The 27,643-nt window shown below is 44.7% G+C and overlaps 1 protein-coding gene across 18 annotated transcripts in view; it reads right to left on the bottom strand.

Moving 5' to 3' along the window:
* Positions 1–27,643, bottom strand: part of LOC128692119 (serine-rich adhesin for platelets) — a 580,093-nt gene that overhangs the window by 53,615 nt on the left and 498,835 nt on the right. For 2 of the 18 annotated variants that reach the window (XM_070085061.1, XM_070085075.1), the window contains exon 2: positions 17,104–17,391. The exons of the other annotated variants lie outside the window; for them this stretch is intronic. In XM_070085061.1, coding sequence (XP_069941162.1) covers positions 17,104–17,391 — 288 coding nt within the window. The remainder of the gene's footprint in view (positions 1–17,103; positions 17,392–27,643) is intronic. 18 annotated transcript variants of the gene reach the window in all.

Below are 27,643 nucleotides of genomic sequence, written 5' to 3'. Positions count from 1 at the left end.
GGTGGGTGGATTGCATTTTCTTGGACTGCAAGAAGGCGTTTGACACAGTTCCACACAAGAGATTGGTGCAAAAACTGGAGGACCAAGCAGGGATAACAGGGAAGGCACTACAATGGATCAGGGAATACTTGTCAGGAAGACAGCAGCGAGTCATGGTACGTGGCGAGGTGTCAGAGTGGGCACCTGTGACCAGCGGGGTCCCACAGGGGTCAGTCCTAGGACCAGTGCTGTTTCTGGTATTTGTGAACGACATGACGGAAGGAATAGACTCTGAGGTGTCCCTGTTTGCAGATGACGTGAAGTTGATGAGAAGAATTCACTCGATCGAAGACCAGGCAGAACTACAAAGGGATCTGGACAGGCTGCAGACCTGGTCCAGCAATTGGCTCCTGGAGTTCAATCCCACCAAGTGCAAAGTCATGAAGATTGGGGAAGGGCAAAGAAGACCGCAGACGGAGTACAGTCTAGGGGGCCAGAGACTACAAACCTCACTCAAGGAAAAAGATCTTGGGGTGAGTATAACACCAGGCACATCTCCTGAAGCGCACATCAACCAAATAACTGCTGCAGCATATGGGCGCCTAGCAAACCTCAGAACAGCATTCCGACATCTTAATAAGGAATCGTTCAGGACCCTGTACACCGTGTACGTTAGGCCCATATTGGAGTATGCGGCACCAGTTTGGAACCCACACCTAGCCAAGCACGTAAAGAAACTAGAGAAAGTGCAAAGGTTTGCAACAAGACTAGTCCCAGAGCTAAGAGGTATGTCCTACGAGGAGAGGTTAAGGGAAATCAACCTGACGACACTGGAGGACAGGAGAGATAGGGGGGACATGATAACGACATACAAAATACTGAGAGGAATTGACAAGGTGGACAAAGACAGGATGTTCCAGAGATTGGACACAGTAACAAGGGGACACAGTTGGAAGTTGAAGACACAGATGAATCACAGGGATGTTAGGAAGTATTTCTTCAGCCACAGAGTAGTCAGGAAGTGGAATAGTTTGGGAAGCGATGTAGTGGAGGCAGGATCCATACATAGCTTTAAGCAGAGGTATGATAAAGCTCACGGTTCAGGGAGAGTGACCTAGTAGCGATCAGTGAAGAGGCGGGGCCAGGAGCTCGGACTCGACCCCTGCAACCTCAACTAGGTGAGTACAACTAGGTGAGTACACACAAACACACAAACACACACACACACACACACACACACACACACACACACACACACGTGAAGCAGTATCGCTAAATAGTGCTCCCAGGATTTAGCGTTCTAGTGGCTGTCCTAAGATATTATTAGCGGTCATCGTACGTGAGTGAATCAGTGAACATACCTACAAGAGTGTAATAGCTTTCAAGAGTGCGAATAATGTGATAGGATCAAGAATTTTACAATTTAAATTTGAATGAAATTTGAGTGAGGGAGGGTAGCAGTCAGCTGATCAGGCTACTGGCCGCAGTGTTGACACAAAATATCCAAACAGTTAATTGGGTTAACGGTGTGATCTGAAATATTAACAAATACATATGTTGGTTGATTATAGCAGCAGTGTAGTGATAAGGTCATAAAAGAGTGATTAAGTAAATACTGAAAGTAAGAAAAATTAGTCAATCCCCAGCTGTTGGTGTTGTGAATGTAGCTAACATCATCAGACTTGTTATGACCATAATACTGTACTAAAGAAAAAAGAGGGAATACCAAGTCTTAAAAGAAAAAGAAAATAAAAACTTGAATGCATGATAAAGTTCCTGAAGGAGTTACAAAATTGAAGGAGTTGATAGCAGCCGACCAGCAGGAACCTCCATTGTTGTGCAGACGACATCACTTGCCTATTTGTGGTTAATTTTGGTTAGTGTCTAAAGTCTCAAGTGTCTCGCCCTGCTGGTTGTATGCTATACCATCTCTCTCTCCCTATTTCAGTACCAGGAGATAGATAGTGGTTAGTAAATTATCTAAATATCGCCAGGTAAACTCCAGAAGAGTTGTGTAGCCTAGTGAACCCCCCCCCCCCGTTTTTCTGAGGGACAAGCTAGTAAACAAGTACGCACATACAAACACACGTGTGCACCCGTAATTATTGTTATAATAAACATTAGTATATAATAATAAGGAATTGAGTGAGAAAAAATAATCCTATAATCTTCAAAAAGTAAAGTAGCCTAGTGTGCGGAGATCTGGGCCGGGAGAGTACCGGTGAAACAACAACAATAACAAATAGTGTTAACGTGACCCCCCCCTCTTTTTCAAAGAACGACAAGCTAGTAAACACACACACACACAAACACAAGTGTACGCAATTAATATTATATAGTATATATTAGTGCATATTAATAAGGAATTGATTGTGAAATTTTTTTTTTATAATCTTCAAAAGAGTAGCGTAGCCTAGTGTGCGCACGCACACCCACACACCCACACACACACACCCACACACACCCACACACACCCACACACACCCACACACACCCACACACACCCACACACACCCACACACACCCACACACACCCACCCACACCCACACACACCCACACACACCCACACACACCCACCCACACACCCACCCACACACCCACACACCCACCCACTCACACACCCACCCACACACCCACCCACACACCCACACACCCACCCACACACCCACCCACACACCCACCCACACACCCCACACACACACACACACACCCACACCCACACACACCCACACACACCCACACACACCCACACACACCCACACACACCCACACCCACACACACCCACACACACCCACACACACCCACACCCACACACACCCACACACACACACACCCACACACACACACACCCACACCCACACCCACACACCCACACACACCCACACCCACACACCCACCCACACACCCACCCACACCCACCCCACACCCCCCACACCCCCCCACCCCACACACCCACACACACACACACACAACACACACACACACAACACACACACACACACACACACATATTGCCAGACTCACACATACACTCCCCCCCTCCCCCACCGACATCTCACTCCTTCACCTGATCCCTCCCCTCCCTCTTTCACCCTCCCCCTCCCCACCTCTCCCTCACCCACTTACCCACTTGCTTCACTCTCCTTCCCACTCCCCCTCCCCACTACTCTCCCATATAGCCACAGTTCCTCCTCTACCTCCCCCCCCCACACTCTGACATATACAATACTAACCTAACATACAGAATTACATAGGTTTCCCACTCTGAGGCAATCAGGATAAAACAAAAATGGGTTGCCAGAGAGCAACAAGAAAACCCAAGGGACAGGAGGAGGAAACTGCAAAGGAAGATTGGGCAGCAGAGCTCACAAAAAGGGAACAAGAATGGGAAAAGAAACTAGAAGAACTTAGCATGAGAATGGAAGAGAGGATAGACATGGAAAGCAGGAAGTGGGAGGTGAAAGTCAAAGCAGCAGAGGCCAGGATACAGAGTTTAGAAGAGGAACTGGAAAATCTGAAACAGCCTAAAGAACTAAAGAACATTTTGGGATTGACAACAGAGACCGCTACCTCAGCCACAAATAAGGGGACTGTAGGGAAAGAAGGAGCAAAACTGCATGTAGAAGCTCTATCAGTGGAGACTGTAGTAAATGAAAGAGCTAAGCTATATGTGGAGGCCCTAAAAGACCACAACAGAGCCCAGGGAAAGCCGAGAAGGGAAAATGACAGGCCACTGAGCCCATGTACAGTAGCTAGTGAAACTGAAGAAAGGAAAGCTGCAATGGAGGAAATCAAATTGAATGAGGGGATACACAGGGATATGCAGTGGGAGAATGAAAGGGTGAGGTCAGTCTTTGTGTATGGGCTACAGGAAGTTGAAGGGGAAACATATGAAGCAAGAAAACAAGGGGAAAAAAAAGCAATTGAAAGCATCATGAAAGTAATCGGAGAAGACGACATGACCCAGCTGGAAAATTTTCGGAGAATAGGGGGGTTTGTAAAAAAAAGAACCCGGCCAGTGAAAGTGACCTTCAAGGCAGAATCGACTCGGAACAGGATACTGCAGGAAAAAGCACGATTAAGGGACATGCCGGCATACAGGAAGGTGTATCTCGACCGCGACAGAACACAAGACGAAAGGCGGAAACTGAGAGAGATGGTACAAAGGCGAAAGGAGGAAAGAGAGGGGATGGAGAAGACAGACAGGAGATCCCAGACACAGGAAGAAGATCAAATACAACCTCCCTCACAGCTTCCTATAGAAGCCTCCCAACCAGGTCAACCCCAGTGCAGCCAAACACTCTAAACCAAAACACCCATGCCATATCCAATGCCCCCACCCACTACATTACAAACTCCACCCCCACAGCAACCACCCATAGTTCCTTATCAGGTCTCCCACTTCCCCAACCCCAATACACCTCCCAGACCACAGTCTTAGAAAAGAAGTTGAAGGTATGGTATACAAATGCAGATGGAATAACAAATAAGTATGAGGAGTGGCACGAAAGAATCAAGGAGACATCCCCAGACATAATAGCACTCACAGAAACAAAACTCACCAGAATAATAACAGATTCAATCTTTCCACCCGGATATCAAATCTTCAGGAAAGACAGAGGGAGGAGAGGGGGAGGAGGAGTTGCACTGCTCATTAAAAGCCAGTGGGGTTTTGAGAAAATGGAAGGAATGGATGGCACGGGTGAAAGGGACTACTTAGTAGGAACAATCCAGTCTGAGGGACATAAGGTGATAATTGCAGTAATGTACAACCCACCACAGAACTGCAGGAGACCAAGAGAAGAATACGATGAGAGCAACAGAGCCATGGTCGACACACTAGCCGAGGTGGCCAGGAGAGCACACGTGGGGGGAGCAAAGTTACTAGTTATGGGTGATTTCAATCACAAGGAGATTGACTGGGAAAACCTGGAGCCCCATGGGGGTTCCGAAACATGGAGAGCCAAGATGATGGATGTAGTACTGGAAAACCTCATGCATCAACATGTTAGAGACACTACCAGAGAGAGAGGAGAAGATGAACCAGCAAGACTGGACCTTGTATTCACCTTGAGTAGTTCAGACATCGAGGATATCTTGTATGAAAGGCCCCTGGGAGCTAGTGATCATGTGGTTCTGTGCTTCGACTACATAGTTGAGCTCCAAGTGGAGAGAGTAGCAGGAATAGGATGGGAAAAACCAAACTACAAAAGGGGGAACTACTCAGGCATGAGGAACTTCCTTCAAAACATTCAGTGGGAGAGGGAACTGACAGGAAAACCAGTACAAGAAATGATGGACTATGTGGCAACAAAATGCAAGGAGGCAGAGGAGAGGTTTGTTCCCAAGGGAAACAGAAATAATGGGAAGAACAGAACGAGTCCTTGGTTCACCCAAAGGTGTAGGGAGGCAAAAACTAGGTGTACTAGAGAATGGAAAAGGTACAGAAGACAGAGAACTCAGGAAAATAAAGAGATTAGCCGAAGAGCCAGAAATGAATATGCACAGATAAGAAGGGAGGCTCAGCGACAATATGAAAATGACATAGCATCGAAAGTCAAGACTGACCCGAAGCTGTTGTACAGCCACATCAGGAGGAAAACAACAGTCAAGGACCAGGTAATCAGACTGAGGAAGGGTGATGGGGAATTCACAAGCAACGACCGAGAGGTATGTCAGGAGCTCAACACGAGATTTAAAGAAGTATTTACAGTGGAAACCAGTAGGACTCCAGGAAATCAGAACAGGGGGGTACACCAGCAAGTGCTGGATGAGGTACATATAACCAAGGAGGAAGTGAAGAAGCTGCTATGCGAACTTGACACCTCAAAGGCGGTGGGACCAGACAACATCTCTCCGTGGGTCCTTAAAGAGGGAGCAGAGATATTGTGTGTGCCATTAACAAAGATCTTCAACACATCATTTGAAACTGGGCAACTCCCTGAGGTATGGAAGATGGCAAATGTAGTCCCAATTTTTAAAAAGGGAGACAGACATGAGGCACTAAACTACAGACCTGTATCACTAACGTGTATAGTATGCAAGGTCATGGAGAAGATCATCAGGAGGAGAGTGGTGGAGCACCTGGAAAGAAACAAGTGTATAATTGACAACCAGCATGGTTTCAGGGAAGGAAAATCCTGTGTCACAAACCTACTAGAGTTTTATGACAAGGTGACAGAAGTAAGACAAGAGAGAGAGGGGTGGATCGACTGCATTTTTTTGGACTGCAAAAAGGCCTTCGACACAGTTCCTCACAAGAGGTTACTGAAAAAGCTAGAAGATCAGGCACACATAACAGGAAAGGCACTGCAATGGATCAGAGAATACCTGACAGGGAGGCAACAACGAGTCATGGTACGTGACGAGGTGTCAGAGTGGGCGCTTGTGACAAGCGGGGTTCCACAGGGGTCAGTCCTAGGACCTGTGCTGTTCTTGGTATATGTGAACGACATAACGGAAGGGATAGACTCAGAAGTGTCCTTGTTTGCAGATGATGTGAAGTTAATGAGAAGAATCAAATCGGATGAGGATCAGGCAGGACTACAAAGAGACCTGGACAGGCTGCAAGCCTGGTCCAGCAACTGGCTCCTTGAGTTTAACCCTGCCAAATGCAAAGTCATGAAGATTGGGGAAGGGCAAAGAAGACCGCAGACACAATATAGTTTAGATGGCCAAAGACTGCAAACCTCACTCAAGGAAAAAGATCTGGGGGTGAGTATAACACCGAGCATATCTCCTGAGGCGCACATAAATCAGATAACTGCTGCAGCATAAGGGCGACTGGCAAACCTACGGATAGCGTTCCGATACCTCAGTAAGGAGTCGTTCAAGACCCTGTATACCATTTACGTCAGGCCCATACTGGAGTATGCAGCACCAGTTTGGAATCCACACCTAGTCAAGCACGTCAAGAAATTAGAGAAAGTGCAAAGGTTTGCAACAAGACTAGTCCCAGAGCTACGGGGATTGTCCTACGAAGAAAGGTTGAGGGAAATCGGCCTGACGACACTGGAGGCCAGGAGGGTCAGGGGAGAGATGATAACGACATATAAAATACTGCGCGGAATAGACAAGGTGGACAAAGACAGGATGTTCCAGAGATGGGACACAGACACAAGAGGTCACAATTGGAAGTTGAAGACTCAGATGAATCGAAGGGATGTTAGGAAGTATTTCTTCAGTCATAGAGTAGTCAAGTCGTGGAATAGTCTAGAAAGTGAAGTAGTGGAGGCGGGAACCATACATAGTTTTAAGGCGAGGTATGATATAGCTCATGTAGCAGGGAGAGAGAGGACCTAGTAGCAATCAGTGAAGAGGCGGGGCCAGGAGCTATGACTCGACCCCTGCAACCACAAATAGGTGAGTACAAATAGGTGAGTACACACACACACACACACACACACACACACACACACACACACACACACACACACACACACACAAACACACAAGAGAAGATAGTAATACCTTCAACAGCACCAGCAGAAAACAGTAATAACTCAACCAACAGCACTAGCAGACAATAATAAGCAACTCAGCCAGGACAGCAGATGACAGTAATAACTCAGTGAGCTCCGACAGAAGACAGCTGAATCATTACGTAGCGTATACTCCCAGAATCGGACATAAAATACTGGATAGTAGTGCTTTGATCAGACGGAATGTTAAGGGCAAAACTCCAGACACCTCCCCTTCTCTCTCTCTCTCTCTCTCTCTCTCTCTCTCTCTCTCTCTCTCTCTCTCTCTCTCTCTCTCTCTCTCTCTCTCTCTCAGGGAGATTAGCAAAGGGTTTTGATGGTATAATGGAGACAGAGAGAGAGAGAGTAGATACACAGCAACACAAGATACAGGTGCACACACTTGCACATTTAATAGGTGCACACGCCCGTAATTATACAGACACGGGTACACAACAGAAGAACAGAGAGAAATAAGCGTTGACATAATGGAACACAAAGATGCGTAAAGACAAGAACGAAGAAATGCAAAATTTCTGATCATGAATATTTTAATTTTAAGGAACTCTAATGTGAAAATCTTAAAACTAACGGAGGGCCAGAAAGGTAAAGAAAAAAATGATTGAGTTAGAAACTTAGTTTTCACGATGAAGACACCAGCACTCTCACTCTCTTATAAATCTGAGACAGAGAATTCGTATTATCAAAATAATAAACTTCAAAAAATTCTCCTCCCGCATCGATATTCCTGTTGTTTGCTCTGGTTGAAGCTTCGACTTGTTGTAGGTGGGAATGATTACTAAGACACATGTGGCAGTGCAAGTCTTCACTGGGACAACGCTTCGTCTTAGGAGAGCTTTTTCATGATTTGAGACAGCTCTCCTTAAAGCGAATCGTTGTCCCATTAATGCTCTCCTTATAGAGAAACGTTCGCTCAAATAAGCTCTCTTTAGACTGAAATGTTATCTTCAATAAAGTCCTGTTTTTATGCATGTCTTCTGATGTTTACTCTGTCCTGTTTTTCTTGCCTTCCCAAGTGCATTGATAATATTGATTGCTCTCTTTCTGACAAAGAACATATGAAAAGTGCTCTCCTTGTTGATACTAACAACACACTTTTTCGTTCTGTTAGAGACCATAAACATCCAGTATTACAAAACTATCTGCCCATCTTCGAGCCTCCAAAGACCCTGTCTTGTTTCGGTTCTTATACACAATATTGCTAACGTGAATTTTAGCTACGGCTTCGTTTGTGTTGATGTTTACGTTTCTCAGGGCTCTGTCATGTGCTCTAATCTCCAGAACAAGCCTGGCTTGAACTGACTTTGGCTGTTTTATCTCCTTCGGTGACCTGAGCGACATTTAATCTAATCTTATCAGTCATTCCTGATCTGCCTTGTGGTTGTCATCCATGTTCCATCTCACTCACTACTTGATAAATAATCTCTAGGAAGAACACTTCTAGTTCTGGTTAATGGTTTACTTGAGAAAATTTTGTAAATCACTGCATTGACTTTTGCAATGCTTCATCTCCCGCATAAATTTTTAATTTTCATCCACAAAATAACTCTTTATTAGCATAAATTATGTTCAAAATGCTGTACATGTTAAAGGTATACGGAAGATATTCTCACAAATTGTAACTTGCTTTATATTATCAGTGTTTTTTTTTTTGTAGTTTACGATCTGACTCACATAGCTTAAATACATGTGTATTAGGATTAGCTACCGACTCGTGAAATCGTAATTACACGGCTGTAAACAACTCAGAAACGGAGCAAGACTGGACTCACAATTAGGCAGCTCGAAAATTATCAGAACCAACGCTCACATAACTACGCCATTCGGGATTAATAGGAATCGTCCAACGAGGTACATTTCGATACATTACAAAAGTTAGCACTGGCCTCTCTGTGATCACAAGTGAAGGTTTTTATGTATGAATCCCACACCTACACATGGCAGCGACTTAATCTAGTTCAAGTCTCTTCAAAGCCGTATCAGTGACTCGTGAAATCGTAATAGCATGGGACCCGTGCTAGCTTCTCTACTGTATAGAAATATACTTAGTTGGATGAATCCTCTTAGTCCCACATGGCGTTGTGGTGGAGCCTATGCTGGTATTTTTAGATATGCCTCGAACCGGGTAGAGTTCTGCTCCATTTCTGAGAAGTTATCGTTATTATTATGTTGTCTTTACTGTAAATAGCAACTTAGCATATACAGCATAACTAGCCTTAATGTAAAATAATTATAATCCTTATTCATCTCTTACACAGAATATTTTATAATTTTTAAATTCAAGTTTTCGTAATATCTCTACTTCCACCTAAAAATACTGTGTATAACATGGACTGAGCAGTGTACTCACCTAGTTGAGGTTGCGGGGGTCGAGTCCGAGCTCCTGGCCCCGCTTCTTCACTGATCGCTACTAGGTCACTCTCCCTGAGCCGTGAGCTTTATCATACCTCTGCTTAAAGCTATGTATGGATCCTGCCTCCACTACATCGCTTCCCAAACTATTCCACTTACTGACTACTCTGTGGCTGAAGAAATACTTCCTAACATCCCTGTGATTCATCTGTGTCTTCAGCTTCCAACTGTGTCCCCTTGTTACTGTGTCCAATCTCTGGAACATCCTGTCTTTGTCCACCTTGTCAATTCCTCTCAGTATTTTGTATGTCGTTATCATGTCCCCCCTATCTCTCCTGTCCTCCAGTGTCGTCAGGTTGATTTCCCTTAACCTCTCCTCGTAGGACATACCTCTTAGCTCTGGGACTAGTCTTGCTGCAAACCTTTGCACTTTCTCTAGTTTCTTCACGTGCTTGGCTAGGTGTCGGTTCCAAACTGGTGCCGCATACTCCAATATGGGCCTAACATACACGGTGTACAGGGTCCTGAATGATTCCTTATTAAGATGTCGGAATGCTGTTCTGAGGTTTGCTAGGCGCCCATATGCTGCAGCAGTTATTTAGTTGATGTGCGCTTCAGGAGATGTGCCTGGTGTTATACTCACCCCAAGATCTTTTTTCTTGAGTGAGGTTTGTAGTCTCTGACCCCCTAGACTGTACTCCGTCTGCGGCCTTCTTTGCCCTTCCCCAATCTTCATGACTTTGCACTTGGTGGGATTGAACTCCAGGAGCCAATTGCTGGACCAGGTCTGCAGCCTGTCCAGATCCCTTTGTAGTTCTGCCTGGTCTTCGATCGAGTGTATTCTTCTCATCAACTTCACGTCATCTGCAAACAGGGACACCTCAGAGTCTATTCCTTCCGTCATGTCGTTCACAAATACCAGAAACAGCACTGGTCCTAGGACTGACCCCTGCGGGACCCCGCTGGTCACAGGTGCCCACTCTGACACCTCGCCACGTACCATGACTCGCTGCTGTCTTCCTGACAAGTATTCCCTGATCCATTGTAGTGCCTTCCCTGTTATCCCTGCTTGGTCCTCCAGTTTTTGCACCAATCTCTTGTGTGGAACTGTGTCAAGCGCCTTCTTGCAGTCCAAGAAAATGCAATCCACCCACCCCTCTCTCTCTTGTCTTACTGCTGTCACCATGTCATAGAACTCCAGTAGGTTTGTGACACAGGATTTCCCGTCCCTGAAACCATGTTGGCTGCTGTTGATGAGATCATTCCTTTCCAGGTGTTCCACCACTCTTCTCCTGATAATCTTCTCCATGATTTTGCATACTATACATGTCAGTGACACTGGTCTGTAGTTTAATGCTTCATGTCTGTCTCCTTTTTTAAAGATTGGGACTACATTTGCTGTCTTCCATGCCTCAGGCAATCTCCCTGTTTCGATAGATGTATTGAATATTGTTGTTAGGGGTACACATAGCGCCTCTGCTCCCTCTCTCAATACCCATGGGGAGATGTTATCTGTGATGAATGGTTTGAAAAACCGACATGTTGAAGATTGAGACACTTATGCAGCATATGGGAATCTTTATTCAGGAAACGTTTCGCCACGCAGTGGCTTCATCAGTCCAATACAAAGAGGAAGGCGTAAGGAGAGGAGGAGAATGAGGTAATCAGTCCCTCAACCTGGAGTCGATGTGTTCAGTCCATCAATCTTGTAGAATGTACAGCATAGGGCCGTAGACGTGGCTTATATACTGTAGTGAGGTGACGTGAAGCAGTTGGAGGCGGGGTCATAGTGGTACCATCCACTAGTCGAAGTAGGTCTTCGTCCAAAGGTTGAACAAGTGTTGAAGAATTCTTTGTAACAAGATCCCATGATGCTGCTGTGTCTGACAGTTGTGATGAATGGTTTGAAAAACCGACATGTTGAAGATTGAGACACTTATGCAGCATATGGGAATCTTTATTCAGGAAACGTTTCGCCACGCAGTGGCTTCATCAGTCCAATACAAAGAGGAAGGCGTAAGGAGAGGAGGAGAATGAGGTAATCAGTCCCTCAACCTGGAGTCGATGTGTTCAGTCCATCAATCTTGTAGAATGTACAGCATAGGGCCGTAGACGTGGCTTATATACTGTAGTGAGGTGACGTGAAGCAGTTGGAGGCGGGGTCATAGTGGTACCATCCACTAGTCGAAGTAGGTCTTCGTCCAAAGGTTGAACAAGTGTTGAAGAATTCTTTGTAACAAGATCCCATGATGCTGCTGTGTCTGACAGTTGTGATGAATGGTTTGAAAAACCGACATGTTGAAGATTGAGACACTTATGCAGCATATGGGAATCTTTATTCAGGAAACGTTTCGCCACGCAGTGGCTTCATCAGTCCAATACAAAGAGGAAGGCGTAAGGAGAGGAGGAGAATGAGGTAATCAGTCCCTCAACCTGGAGTCGATGTGTTCAGTCCATCAATCTTGTAGAATGTACAGCATAGGGCCGTAGACGTGGCTTATATACTGTAGTGAGGTGACGTGAAGCAGTTGGAGGCGGGGTCATAGTGGTACCATCCACTAGTCGAAGTAGGTCTTCGTCCAAAGGTTGAACAAGTGTTGAAGAATTCTTTGTAACAAGATCCCATGATGCTGCTGTGTCTGACAGTTGTGATGAATGGTTTGAAAAACCGACATGTTGAAGATTGAGACACTTATGCAGCATATGGGAATCTTTATTCAGGAAACGTTTCGCCACGCAGTGGCTTCATCAGTCCAATACAAAGAGGAAGGCGTAAGGAGAGGAGGAGAATGAGGTAATCAGTCCCTCAACCTGGAGTCGATGTGTTCAGTCCATCAATCTTGTAGAATGTACAGCATAGGGCCGTAGACGTGGCTTATATACTGTAGTGAGGTGACGTGAAGCAGTTGGAGGCGGGGTCATAGTGGTACCATCCACTAGTCGAAGTAGGTCTTCGTCCAAAGGTTGAACAAGTGTTGAAGAATTCTTTGTAACAAGATCCCATGATGCTGCTGTGTCTGACAGTTGTGATGAATGGTTTGAAAAACCGACATGTTGAAGATTGAGACACTTATGCAGCATATGGGAATCTTTATTCAGGAAACGTTTCGCCACGCAGTGGCTTCATCAGTCCAATACAAAGAGGAAGGCGTAAGGAGAGGAGGAGAATGAGGTAATCAGTCCCTCAACCTGGAGTCGATGTGTTCAGTCCATCAATCTTGTAGAATGTACAGCATAGGGCCGTAGACGTGGCTTATATACTGTAGTGAGGTGACGTGAAGCAGTTGGAGGCGGGGTCATAGTGGTACCATCCACTAGTCGAAGTAGGTCTTCGTCCAAAGGTTGAACAAGTGTTGAAGAATTCTTTGTAACAAGATCCCATGATGCTGCTGTGTCTGACAGTTGTGATGAATGGTTTGAAAAACCGACATGTTGAAGATTGAGACACTTATGCAGCATATGGGAATCTTTATTCAGGAAACGTTTCGCCACGCAGTGGCTTCATCAGTCCAATACAAAGAGGAAGGCGTAAGGAGAGGAGGAGAATGAGGTAATCAGTCCCTCAACCTGGAGTCGATGTGTTCAGTCCATCAATCTTGTAGAATGTACAGCATAGGGCCGTAGACGTGGCTTATATACTGTAGTGAGGTGACGTGAAGCAGTTGGAGGCGGGGTCATAGTGGTACCATCCACTAGTCGAAGTAGGTCTTCGTCCAAAGGTTGAACAAGTGTTGAAGAATTCTTTGTAACAAGATCCCATGATGCTGCTGTGTCTGACAGTTGTGATGAATGGTTTGAAAAACCGACATGTTGAAGATTGAGACACTTATGCAGCATATGGGAATCTTTATTCAGGAAACGTTTCGCCACGCAGTGGCTTCATCAGTCCAATACAAAGAGGAAGGCGTAAGGAGAGGAGGAGAATGAGGTAATCAGTCCCTCAACCTGGAGTCGATGTGTTCAGTCCATCAATCTTGTAGAATGTACAGCATAGGGCCGTAGACGTGGCTTATATACTGTAGTGAGGTGACGTGAAGCAGTTGGAGGCGGGGTCATAGTGGTACCATCCACTAGTCGAAGTAGGTCTTCGTCCAAAGGTTGAACAAGTGTTGAAGAATTCTTTGTAACAAGATCCCATGATGCTGCTGTGTCTGACAGTTGTGATGAATGGTTTGAAAAACCGACATGTTGAAGATTGAGACACTTATGCAGCATATGTGTCTTGTTACAAAGAATTCTTCAACACTTGTTCAATTGAAATTCAACCTTTGGACCAGCACCTAACTTCCGACTCACGGTGGATGGTACCACTGGCCCCGCCTCCAACTGCTTACGTCACCTGTTCCCTGCAATTAATATAAGCCACGTCCTAACGGCCTATTACTGGGCCATCTACAAGATTGATGGACTGAAGACCATCTGACTCCAGGGTGGGACTGATTACCTGCGACCTTCCTCCTCCTCAATAACGCCTTCCTCTCATGTTGGACTGATGGCTGCCACTGCGTGATAGCACGTTTCCTAGAATAAAAGATTCCCCGTGTGCCTGCCATAAGTGTCTTCAATCTTCAACATGTCAGGTTTTTCCGGCCATTCATCACAACTGTCGAACTGTATCCTTGGGCAATCTTGTTGCAAAATTCTTCAACACTTGTTTCTTGCTTTTGGAACGAACCTGCTTCGACTGGAGTGCTGGATGAGTACCACTATGTTCCTGCCTCAACTGCTTTCACGTCACCTCTGCTTACAGGTATGTAATAAGCCCGTCTACGGCCCTATGTGCATTCTACAAGGATTGGATGGAACATTGAACCACATCGACCTCAGGGTTGAAGGACTGCCATTATTCCTGTTCCTCTGTTCACCGCCTTCCTTCTGTTATTGGACAGTAGATGGCCACTGCGTGGCAAGAAACGTTTTACCTGATAAAGATTCCCATATGCTGCATAAAGTGTGCTCCAATCTTCAACATGTCCATTTCAAACCATTCGTCACGAACTGTCAGAACACCAGCGGTCATGGGATCTTGATTGCAAAGAATTCTTATTCGGCGCTTGTTCAAGCCTTTTGGACGAAGACCTAAGCTTCGACTAGGTGGATGGTACCACTATGACCCCGCCCTGAACTGCTTCCACGTCAACCTCATCTGCACCCGTATATAAGCCCGTCTTACGGACCCTGTAGTGCCATTCTACAAGGGAATTGATGGGCTAGGTCACATCGACTCCAGGTTGAAGGAGACTGAATTACCTCATTCTCCTCCTCCTTCCTTACGCCGCTTCCTCTTTGTATTGGACTGGCTAGCCACTGCGTGGTTTGAAACGTTTCCTGAATTCCGATTCCATATGCTGCGTAAAGTATCTTCAACGTGTAACATGTCAAGTTTTCCGACATTTGATCAACAACTAATGAACACAGCAGGCATCATGGGATTCTTGTTTACAAGGAACTTCTTTCAACACTTGTTTCAACCTGGACTGGAAGAGGTGCTTCGACTAGTGGTCATGTTTCCACCCTACTGGCCCTCCAAGCTGCATGCCTCTGCTGCAGTATATTAACCGTACTGTCGACTATCTGTGCATTCTACAAGATTGATGGAACTGAAGCTACATCGACTCCAGGTTGAGGACCCAGGTGCCTCATTCTCCTCCTCCAACTACGCCTTCCTCTTTGTATTGGACTGAATGGAAGCCTGCGTGTTGAAACGTTTCCTGAATATTCCCATATGCCGCAAGTGTCTCAATCTTCAACATGTCAATCTTCAACATGTCGGTTTTTCAAACCATTCATCACAACTGTCAGACACAGCAGCATCATGGGATCTTGTTACAAAGAATTCTTCAACACTTGTTCAACCTTTGGACGAAGACCTACTTCGACTAGTGGATGGTACCACTATGACCCCGCCTCCAACTGCTTCACGTCACCTCACTACAGTATATAAGCCACGTCTACGGCCCTATGCTGTACATTCTACAAGATTGATGGACTGAACACATCGACTCCAGGTTGAGGGACTGATTACCTCATTCTCCTCCTCTCCTTACGCCTTCCTCTTTGTATTGGACTGATGAAGCCACTGCGTGGCGAAACGTTTCCTGAATAAAGATTCCCATATGCTGCATAAGTGTCTCAATCTTCAACATGTCGGTTTTTCAAACCATTCATCACAACTGTCAGACACAGCAGCATCATGGGATCTTGTTACAAAGAATTCTTCAACACTTGTTCAACCTTTGGACGAAGACCTACTTCGACTAGTGGATGGTACCACTATGACCCCGCCTCCAACTGCTTCACGTCACCTCACTACAGTATATAAGCCACGTCTACGGCCCTATGCTGTACATTCTACAAGATTGATGGACTGAACACATCGACTCCAGGTTGAGGGACTGATTACCTCATTCTCCTCCTCTCCTTACGCCTTCCTCTTTGTATTGGACTGATGAAGCCACTGCGTGGCGAAACGTTTCCTGAATAAAGATTCCCATATGCTGCATAAGTGTCTCAATCTTCAGATGTTATCTGGCCCCATTGCCTTTGAGGTATCTAGCTCACTCAGAAGCCTCTTCACTTCTTCCTCGGTTGTGTGCACTGTGTCCAGCACTTGGTGGTGTGCCCCACCTCTCCGTCTTTCTGGAGTCCCTTCTGTCTCCTCTGTGAACACTTCTTTGAATCTCTTGTTGAGTTCTTCACATACTTCACGGTCATTTCTTGTTGTCTCTCCTCCTTCCTTCCTTAGCCTGATTACCTGGTCCTTGACTGTTGTTTTCCTCCTGATGTGGCTGTACAACAGTTTCGGGTCAGATTTGGCTTTCGCTGCTATGTCATTTTCATATTGTCTTTGGGCCTCCCTTCTTATCTGTGCATATTCGTTTCTGGCTCTACGACTGTTCTCCTTATTCTCCTGGGTCCTTTGCCTTCTATATTTCTTCCATTCCCTAGCACACTTGGTTTTTGCCTCCCTGCACCTTTGGGTAAACCATGGGCTCATCCTGGCTTTTTCATTAATCCTGTTACCCTTGGGTACAAACCTCTCCTCAGCCTCCTTGCATTTTGTTGCTACATATTCCATCATCTCATTAACTGGCTTCCCTGCCAGTTCTCTGTCCCACTGAACCCCGTTCAGGTAGTTCCTCATTCCTGTGTAGTGTGTGTGTGTGTGTGTGTGTGTGTGTGTGTGTGTGATCATCGACTCCCATCTGTCAGCCTACTCTTTCAGCCACTGATAACCATCAATCAGTCATGTCTTTTACCACCTCATTCAAGATATTCATTATACTCACGGGATCGAAGAAGCTGCGGTCTTGAGAGGTGATCACGAACACATTGGTAGCTTTCTTGCAGTCTTTGGGTCCTGCCTCAGCCACGTGGTCGAAGTATGCGAGGTTAATGACCCCGTTGGCCTTTTCCCCCGGCTTACTGTCTTCCCGCTCGTAGTAGAAGAGGCTACCCTTGGCCAGGACGCAGTACCTTCTCTTCCACTGGGGTATGTAAGGGAAGGTGCGGCCGCTGAGCTTCGTCAGGTAGCCCGCCTTCTCCGCCTCCCGGTGCTGGTTTGCTCCTGGGATCTCCTGTGAGGGGGGAAAAGGTAAAAGACGTTAGGAGATTAGTTGCTCGGTAGATGGGTCAAGTGTAGGTAGTTCCGGGGGTTGAATCAAAAACCAATAAAATTGTCTCTGTCTCTGTCTCTGATCATACCTACTCTGTCAAAAGTAGGTATGATCAGACCCTGGAGGGCCGGAATTAGTTAAACCAATCGACAGAAATGATGCTGGGGCTACCACTCGACCAATACGAGCACAACTATGATCATGATTATGCACACTCAGGCTCCTGACTGCCACGACCAGACACACTCCCTACAAGACACAGTGCACACACAGTGTTATAAGAACACCAGATAACTCGACAACGCTGGTAAGGGAAAACACATGGCGCGAAGCTGGCAGCCAGGACGAGCAGGAGAAAGAGAAGGAGCGGAAGGAGCAGCAGGAGGAGCAGGAGCAGAAGGATCAGGAGGAGCAGGGGGAGCAGAGGATGCAGAAGCAGAAGGATCAGGGGGAGCAGGGGAAGCAGGAGGAGCAGTAGGAACAGAAGTAGGAGGGGAAGCAGCAGCAGCAGAGGCAACTGGAGCAGGTGAAGGAGCAGCAATAACAGGAGGAGGAACAGCAACAATAGAAGAAGGAGGAGGTAGTGAGGGAGAATGAAAGAGGAGGAGGAAGAGGAATAAAAATTGAAAGAGAAGAAGGAAAAGCAGGAGGAAACAGAGCAGGAAGAAGCGGTGATGAGTGAAGAGGAAGAAGAGGAGGCGAAAGAGGCAGAGAACGATGAGGAGGAACCGGAGACTATGACAACGACAAAGAAATTTTCTCTGCCCTCATCCTTGAAGTGGTTCCTGAAGCTGCACTTGGGCAGCTGCTTGAGGATACACAGCTCTTCAGAGATGGGATGTGCCATTTGTGTCTGGCACACAGTGTGTGTGATTGTTGCAGCCTGAGAAGTGGAGCAAGGAGGGAGAGCAATCTAAGACATCTGCAAGAAAGCTTTTCGGGAAGCCATTAAGGAAAGAGAGAGAGAGAGAGAGAGAGAGAGAGAGAGAGAGAGAATCACTATGTAGATGAGTGTTTTTATACTTTTGATAGATTTCGAGAGTTTTTCTTACTCCCGATACCCGGCCCTAGGCCATGCTTGTCTGGTGCTTGCCTGGTCAACCAGACTGTAGATGCTGGCGACCCGCTGGCCCACATGTCCATCACAGCCTTGTTGACCTGCCACTTGGTAGGGACACTTTTCCAGTTTTCTCTTAAACACTTTTACAATCGTGTCAGCAGTGTTTCTGGTATCTTCTGGTAAGATGTTGAAAACTCTGAGGCCATGGATGTTGATACAATGTTCTCTTATTGTCCCCTGCTGTTCCCTGGCTTTATTTTACACTTCGTCACATATCTGTCACTCCCGTATGTTATGCCAGGGTACAATTTTAGGACTAAGCAGGTAAACAAAGTTCACGTATATATTATCGTGTATATTTCTCTCCTCCGCTCCAGTGAGTACCTATTTAGGACTATGAAGCGTTCCCAGTAATTTAAATGCTTAACTGGATTTATGCGGGCCGTAAATGATCTCAGTTTCCGTTTCAACTGTGATATCTCATCTGCTCTGAACGGGACCGTCAGTATTGAACAATATTCTAAAGAAGAATAAATTTGTGCTTATTAGTAGCAATGTTTTATCATATGCTTTTTCTGAAATCAAGATGATCTCTAAAATATTTCCCGTGTGCTCCAGATCCCACACAGGACCGTCGACATGCTGTCATTTACATTTCGAATTTTGTGTCAGCGTGTCTATTGTATCACCGAGGAGCAGCATCAGTGCTCACTCATGTTATGCAGCCACTCTTCACTTTCACTACTAGTAGGCTTATTCTTCCACCTGCACCATCTGCACCATCCCTTGATTATGACTCGTGGCAAGAGAGCTCGGACTGCAGCTGTCATACCAGAATCATTTCATCAACAAATGAAAGAATCAAGAGCGAGTGCTCAATAAGAAGCAAGGCAGCCATTTCTTGCCCTATAAAAATTCTTCCTTTGAGAATTAGAGCATCGAGACAGGTGTGTTCACCACTTCAAAATTAGTCCTTGGGCTACTCAACATTGTGTTTTTGCAGAATCATCGTACTCCCGCCCGCAAGGTAAGAAAAAATGATATACCACTGCCAGACATCTGATGAAATCAATTAATTTAAATTATACTAAAATAATTTTTTTATAAATCCAAGTAAGTAGGATTCAGATCAATCTAATATGCTATGAGAAACAATCTGCGGATAGAATTTCCACTCGATACAATTTGTTATTATCAGTGAAAAATAATTTTTTCCCCAGCTAGAGATTTGGGCAGCGGAAGCAGATGGTTCTCCAGGTGGTTCCTCCTCCAGGTGGTTCCTCCTCCAGGTGGTTCCTCCCTCACCGCTCTCCCCAACTTGCTGCCTCTCACTTAAAAAGAAACTTAAAATCGCTGCCATCAGTACTGCACAAACATAACAAAAAACATAAGTAGATCATTATCAGATTCTCAAACTTGAATTCATTAGTGTTTTAAAGCTTTTTTTCCTCTTCCTAACATAATAAAGGTCGAGAAATGAACTTCCAACCGTTGCTTTTAATCATTGAATTATGAGTAAAACTTTTTCTTAGAATTTTATTTTCGTCAAATTTTGGTTATTTACACGTCAGAAAAATTCAAAGGTAAAAGTGTAAAAGGAATTTTAAGCTTTATTAAGCTGAATGGCTTGAAAAGGCTTAGAGTCAGGAAGCCATTACGAATTACTGGTTCCAGCAGTGAGTGTACATCACACCTTCTCTCTGCCTCGAAACGAATTAAATCTTACTCCAAATACTCTCAAGGTCTAAAAAAAACGTTATTATTGCAAAATCTTTAGAGCAGCCAGATTCTGACAGCTAAAATCATGACTAGTTTCAATGAACTACGAATCAATAAAAATTAAATATATATTGGTACTCATACTTCAGCTTCCTCCAAAAAAATCATAGGAGTGTCATTTGCTGTCTCTAGTAATTTTTCCAGACACATCACTCCAGGAAACTCATTTGCCTTTAATGTCTCTCGTGGAATAGCAAGATTTCAACTGGTGACTGACGTACGATGACACCCGCCCGTGAGGCTGCAAACAACTACACACACACACACACACACACACACACACACACACACACACACACACACACACACACACACACAAAACTCATGAAGCAGAGAGGACCTAGTAGCGATCAGTGAAGAGGCGGGGCCAGAAGCTGAGTATCAACCCCTGCAACCACAATTAGGTGAGTACAACTAGGTGAGTACAATTAGGTGAATACAATTATGTGAGTACAATTAGGTGAGTACGCACACACGCACACACACACACACCACCTGACTCTCCACACTATATATACACATGTACTCTTCACCCAGTTAGATGTGTTTGTGACTTGATAAAACCTACAGTGTGGGCGAAACGTAGCCAATAAAGGATCTCATTATACCGCATTTGTGTCTATTTTTCCATTGATAAAGCCACTGGATGGCGAAACATCTACAAATAAAAAAAAAACTGATATACAGAAACGGTGTCTACCACACACTTGCACTTGTAGAATACAACTCATAAGTCTTGTGATTCCTGTTTCAAAAAACACAGCATTAGACGGTAAGTTGTATTTTTTATGCCATTGACAGTTCCTTCTATGATCGGGTAGATAATTATACGTAATATAGTAAAGTTGCACCAAAGTTATTTTTCGCTTTGTTTCTAACATTATAGCCCTCTTTTTTTTCTCCTCCCTTTCGCCTCTGTTATTATCTACGCTTCCTCTATTCCCCTCTCCATTGATTTCGATTAGTTAATGCACACTTCCTCTCCCCATGTGTGTGACCGTCGCTGCGTGTGTCCCGCCTGGCTACGTGTTGTGAAATGAGTCATTGCAGCACCTGGTCCCCGGGGCAGGTGAGGCAAGACCTGCACAGCCTTCCCTGAACCTGGCAAACCGTCTTAATGATGGGACGGGGCACCTCCTTCCATGAACCTGGCAAGCCGACTTAATGATGGGACGGGGCACCACCTTCCATGAACCTGGCAAACCGACTTAATGATGGGACGGGGCACCACCTTCCATGAACCTGGCAAGCCGACTTAATGATGGGACGGGGCACCACCTTCCATGAACCTGGCAAGCCGACTTAATGATGGGACGGGGCACCACCTTCCATGAACCAGGCAAACCGACTTAATGATGGGACAGGGCACCACCTTCCCTGAACCTGGCAAGCCGACTTAATGATGGGACGGGGCACCACCTTCCCTGAACCTGTCAAACCGACTTAATGATGGGACAGGGCACCTCCTTCCCTGAACCTGGCAAGCCGACTTAATGATGGGACAGAGCACCACCTTCCCTGAACCTGTCAAACCGACTTAATGATGGGACAGGGCACCACCTTCCCTGAACCTGGTAAACCTACTTAATGATGGGACGGGGCCTTGTTACTCAGATCTGATAGTTCGTTTGTGAACGTTTTTTTCATCTTTGCTGGGATAGAATTTTGCCTCCTGGATAATTACCTTATAGTCGTGCATCACTAAATCCACCTAATCAGTCGGTTGAAAGTGAAAACATACAGTGGTTTGGAAGGAGATTTACTCCAGACCTGAGAGGAATGAACGATGAGAATGGAGTTATCATAGGGTTTTATTGGAGTGTTTGTGGAATCTCGATCTCTGCTTTCATCGAAGATTAATGCAGTTATATACACAATACGTTCTCCAAGCTTCAGTATCCGGTAGGCAGAGTCTAGATCGATACATTATTTTCCCGGTAGGACAGATTTCGGAGAATATCCGCAACTTCATTGCAGATGTACGCGTAGCCAGTTTAGTTGCCATTACCATCAAGAACCTATTAACCAAAAAGAACACACACACTACAGTACATCAGTAACAAAAAGGCACAATACCGTGACTGGAACAATACACAAATAACCCGCACATGGGAGAGAGGAGCGTACGACGACGTTTCGGTCCGACTTGGACCATTTACAAAGTCCAAGTCGGACCGAAACGTCGTCGTAAGCTCCTCTCTCCTATGTGCTGGTTATCTGTGTACAGTACATTCAGTACATCTACGCTATTTCACGTGGGCAATATCATAAATTATATGTTGGGGGAATCGTCTAGGAACCTCAAACAATGCACCGGTAATCATAAATTCGCTTGTCAAAGAAAGGATAAAATAATGCAATCATCTCTTGAAATTCCTAGAAGCCAAATTGCCATCAAGAAATCAGACTTAAATCGCAGACAATGTTAGGAATCTTCTCTCATCACTTCCACTAACATTAATGCTCGAAACACAGATTCATATTATCGAACATTCTGATCAAACACATTCTACCAAGGTTGAACACTGCCATTACTTACTGCTGCATAAGCTGCTCACAGCTTATGCAGCAACTGACTCGATCCATTATATATAATCTCCTTTTCCTGTTCTTTGTATTGGAGTGTTAAAGCCCTGGTGGGCGAAACTCCCCTCAATAAATGTCCTAATACCGCATCGCGTATGTCTCACATTCTTGTCAGTGTTAATTTCAATTTGCAGCCTCATACCTGTCACTGGTTTCAATAGCTGTTTTCCCCTCGCAGTTTAAAGTCAGACTGTTGCCTGCTTTGCCATCCATTCTTCTGAGGCTAGTGACCTGCTAGCCTACACTACACCTCAACCCTACCTCACCACACCTCGCTCCCACCTAGCTGCACCTCACCAAACCTCTTACTTTTATCTCACCATACCACACCTCACCTCACACCCACATCACCGCCTCCAAAACTCCAACACCAGTTATTAGCAAATAAAACCAACCCGCATTCTTCTCTCACTCCCGCAGTGCAATCACCTTCCTATCCCTCGAAAAGAATTTTCAAAGTTCTGTGTGCAGAGACGCCATCTGAAATACCACAACTAGCATCGGCACTCAATGTGTTTTAGAGAAAGAGCTTCGATTTAGAGGAGATTCCACTGACCCTGAAAAATACTAACAGCCTTGCGTATAAAAAAAAAACACAGCAAAGATCCAAAGTGGCCAATATTGAAGACATTATGAAGAATTAGACACGTGCAACATCTGAGTAACTTTATTTGTAGACGTTTTGCCAACCAGTTTCTTTATTAATATAATACAGGACATAATGTGAAGAATGTAGAATTATATACAAAAGATGAGGTAATCAGTCCCTAAGCCTTGGAGTTAGTGAAGAGCACCAGCAGTACTCTTCACCAAGGCTGAGGGACTGAAGGACTTCACATTATATCCTTGTACTGATAAAGCCACTGGTTGGCGAAACGTCTACAAGTAAAGATACCCAGATGCTGCACATGTGTCTAGTTCTTCATCTTGTAGGTATTGTATGCCATTCATGTGCAATATTGAAGACTGTACGCGTTATAAAGTCTCTGAGAGGATGCTACGAAGGCAGAGGCGCCTCTTAGTTTTAGGTCAGCCTTGCAATGGATTCGAATCCTGCTAGTTCCGTGAGTTGCTGTTTTTATTGAAAGACATTATCTACATATCTCAGTCAACATAACTTCATAGTAGGAATATCCTTTCTCTCACAGCTGTGAAACCACTATAACAAAATCATAGAGGCGCTTGGAAAAAAGGTATTGGTGTTGTTTACATGTATTTTGCAAATGTATTAGATAAATGTGAACCAATGAATAGAAGGAATGCCATAGGGAGAATTAGAGAAGCCTCTTTTCTAAGACACTGGGTGACTACCACAATCAAGTGGGGCAACTTCTCTTTCGTTAAATTTCCGTTAACTTATATCTTATTCTAATTTGGTAAGAATTATTTATTTGGTTTGGACTTCCGACTAATAAATTTAGAATTTAACAAAATGTGAGTATATCAGCGGATTTTGCCAATACTGTGATTTTATTTGCAATATAAATTAAGTTTGTCATATTGTGACTAACTACAATCACAGGATATATTCCTTGAGAAGTGTATTGCTCTCAGCTCATATGTGTTGAGAAGGTACTTTAATCCCTATGTTAAGGACTAAAGTATTTTCGTCTGGTGGATAAAAAGTTACTGTGCAGACTTAAAATACCCTCGTGTAGTCTACAGGCTTTACACCTCATTAATCAACCATTTGATGCATAAAATAAGTTAGCCATAAAAGTGAATTGGCGACGATAATAGTGAATTGTTAGGAGAGTTAAGCATTAGTAATGATGACAGCGAACTAAGAATGATGTTAGCGGCTTCTCTTGTGAAATGAGGAATCTAGTTAATTTTCTGCTAGAGTTGCTTCATCAGCCAGGCTGTGTTAGTTATGTGAGCCTACTTGTTGCAAGGAGCAACATGTGAGGAGCTCAACTGGGAAGTTAGGCCACATATCAAGCTGTGGGAAAAAAATAGCAACTGGTCACAGGTATGTGACAGGAATGTTACTGGTATGCCACTGGTATGTCACAGGTATGTCACATTAGCAGCTTCAGTCAGCCAGTAATAGCACCTCACACTGACTAAGTCACGAGGTCTACAGTGAAGCACCAATAAATATTTTAGCGCATATTTGTCGATTTTGTGTCTCCAAGACAGTACTGTTTGGAAATAGAGGTATCGATGAGTGGCAAAATCTGCCAAGTAGTCATTGAAGCTAAAGCCTTCAGTAGTTTTAAAAATAGACAAGACAAATATAAGAACAAGAAAAATTGGATTTGAATAAGACCTGCCTAGCAATGGTTAATAGGGCTATTGAAAGTAATTCTTCAGGCAGTCTTGAGAATAGGCTGTACAAAAATGGGGGAGAAAGGGTTCAGAGACACATCTTAATATATAAATGTAGAAGATGCTTGACGGCCTGGTCATTTACCTACTATAATAGCAATGCACTGGAGTGAGGATATGAGAGGAAATATAAAATAAATCCAGTGAATGGCAGAGATGCCATGAACAAACTAATGAGCTGATCTGTGTCAGTTGTTGGAGACAGTCAAATTAAATTTATGAATAGGGCGTTTTGTCTTAGAGATAGGAAGATGGGGCAGATGGTGTGTTTTTCTGGGGTTGGGATGCAGGATATTCTTAGCCGTCTTGACATCATGTAAGGAAATGGGACCAATCCTATTTTCTGCCTCAGTGCTGGAGGCAACGTAGGAGCGAGGACTTGATTAACAGATATAGGTAAGTGACAGACATAATTAAGAAGAAGGGAGGGCGTCCTGTAATATGTGGCATTTTGCAAAGATGTGTTGGAAATAATTTGTTTTCCAGAGCAATTAGTATTTATTGTTGCCTGGGCAAATACTATAAGAAAATAAATGGACATTTATTAAAGGAAACGCTTTGCCACGAGTGACTTCTTCAGTCCTAATACAGAGATAACTAAGGACGAGTATATATATAGTGCCAGGAGTCAGATGGCAGGCTGCTAGAGAGTAGTAAGGGGGTGGGAATGGTTGACTTTGAGGACCTGCCTAGTATGGGCCAATAGGTCTGTTGCAGTGTTCCTCCATTCTTATGTTCTTAAAAGAAGACTATATAAACATTCGTGAGCCTAGAAGATATAATAAATATTGTTGGGATAAGTATAGAAGTCTTCTAGAGGAAACTCGACCAATATTTCAGACAAGTGCCAGACAAACCAGGCTGTAATGGATGTGTGGGCCAGTGGGTCACCAACAGCAATAGCCTGGTTGACCATGAAAGGACCAGACAAGTATATCACAGGTGAGGTCGAACAAAATGTTATTTAACTTTACCTAATGTAAGATTTTGTTAATGTATGTTTATAGTTTTCTCAGTGTCTTGTACAGCTGCATCTTTAATGTTTCTCTCTATTATTACTTTTCTCAGCTTTTATTGAAAAAGTTTTGTTGCATGATACGCAGGCAAACTGTCATTCATGGACTTTTTTCTGAAGTCAGCTGGTGGGGTCTTGGCGACCTTGTCTGGTCGTCTGCCTGGAGGTCGTTCCGGGAGTCAACGTCCCCGCGGCCCAGTCCTCGACCAGGCCTCCCAAAGAATCACAGCATGATCAACGAGGCTGTTACTGGTGGCCAGGTGCAATCCAACGTATGAATCACAGTTCCTTCTTGAAGGCAGCCGGAAGTCGATTGGTACTTCCACTTCTGCATGATGAGAGGCTGTTGGACAGTCTTGGGCCCTGGACGCTTATTGTGTTTTCTTTTAGTGCACTCATGACACTCCTGCTTTTCACAGAGGGTATATTGTACCGTATACCTAGTCTCTTGCTTTCGTAGGGAGTGATTTCTGTGTGAAGATTTTGGACCAGCCCCTCTAGAATTTTCTAGGTGTAGATTATGATGTATCTTCGATCCAGGGAGTATAGGTCAAAGGACTTAAATATTTCCAGTAATTAAGGTGGCTGACTAAGCTAATACTTGCAATAGTTCTCTGTACATTCTATAGATCTGCGATTTCACCTTCCTTGACCACGTCAAGACCACAACAGGTCTGGCGTGACCTTGACGACCTGATCTGGTGTGACTTTGACGACCTGATCTGGTGTGACCTTGACAACCAGGTGTGTGGCGTGGTTCACACACACACACACACACACACACACACACACATACACACACACATACACATACACATACACATACACACACACACACACACACACTAGCAAACCTCAGAACAGCATTCCGACATCTTAATAAGGAATCATTCAGGACCCTGTACACCGTGTATGTTAGGCCCATATTGGAGTATGCGGCACCAGTTTGGAACCCACACCTAGCCAAGCACGTGAAGAAACTAGAGAAAGTGCAAAGGTTTGCAACAAGACTAGTCCCAGAGCTAAGAGGTATGTCCTACGAGGAGAGGTTAAGGGAAATCAACCTGACGACACTGGAGGACAGGAGAGATAGGGGGGACATGATAACGACATACAAAATACTGAGAGGAATTGACAAGGTGGACAAAGACAGGATGTTCCAGAGATTGGACACAGTAACAAGGGGACACAGTTGGAAGCTGAAGACACAGATGAATCACAGGGATGTTAGGAAGTATTTCTTCAGCCACAGAGTAGTCAGTAAGTGGAATAGATTGGGAAGCGATGTAGTGGAGGCAGGATCCATACATAGCTTTAAGCAGAGGTATGATAAAGCTCACGGCTCAGGGAGAGTGACCTAGTAGCGATCAGTGAAGAGGCGGGGCCAGGAGCTCGGACTCGACCCCCGCAACCTCAACTAGGTGAGTACAACTAGGTGAGTA

This window comes from Cherax quadricarinatus, chromosome 15 (genome assembly GCF_038502225.1).
Source record: "Cherax quadricarinatus isolate ZL_2023a chromosome 15, ASM3850222v1, whole genome shotgun sequence".
NCBI lineage: Eukaryota > Metazoa > Arthropoda > Malacostraca > Decapoda > Parastacidae > Cherax > Cherax quadricarinatus.
Note: the sequence above shows the minus strand (reverse complement) of the source record. Positions and strands in the feature narration are given on the sequence as shown.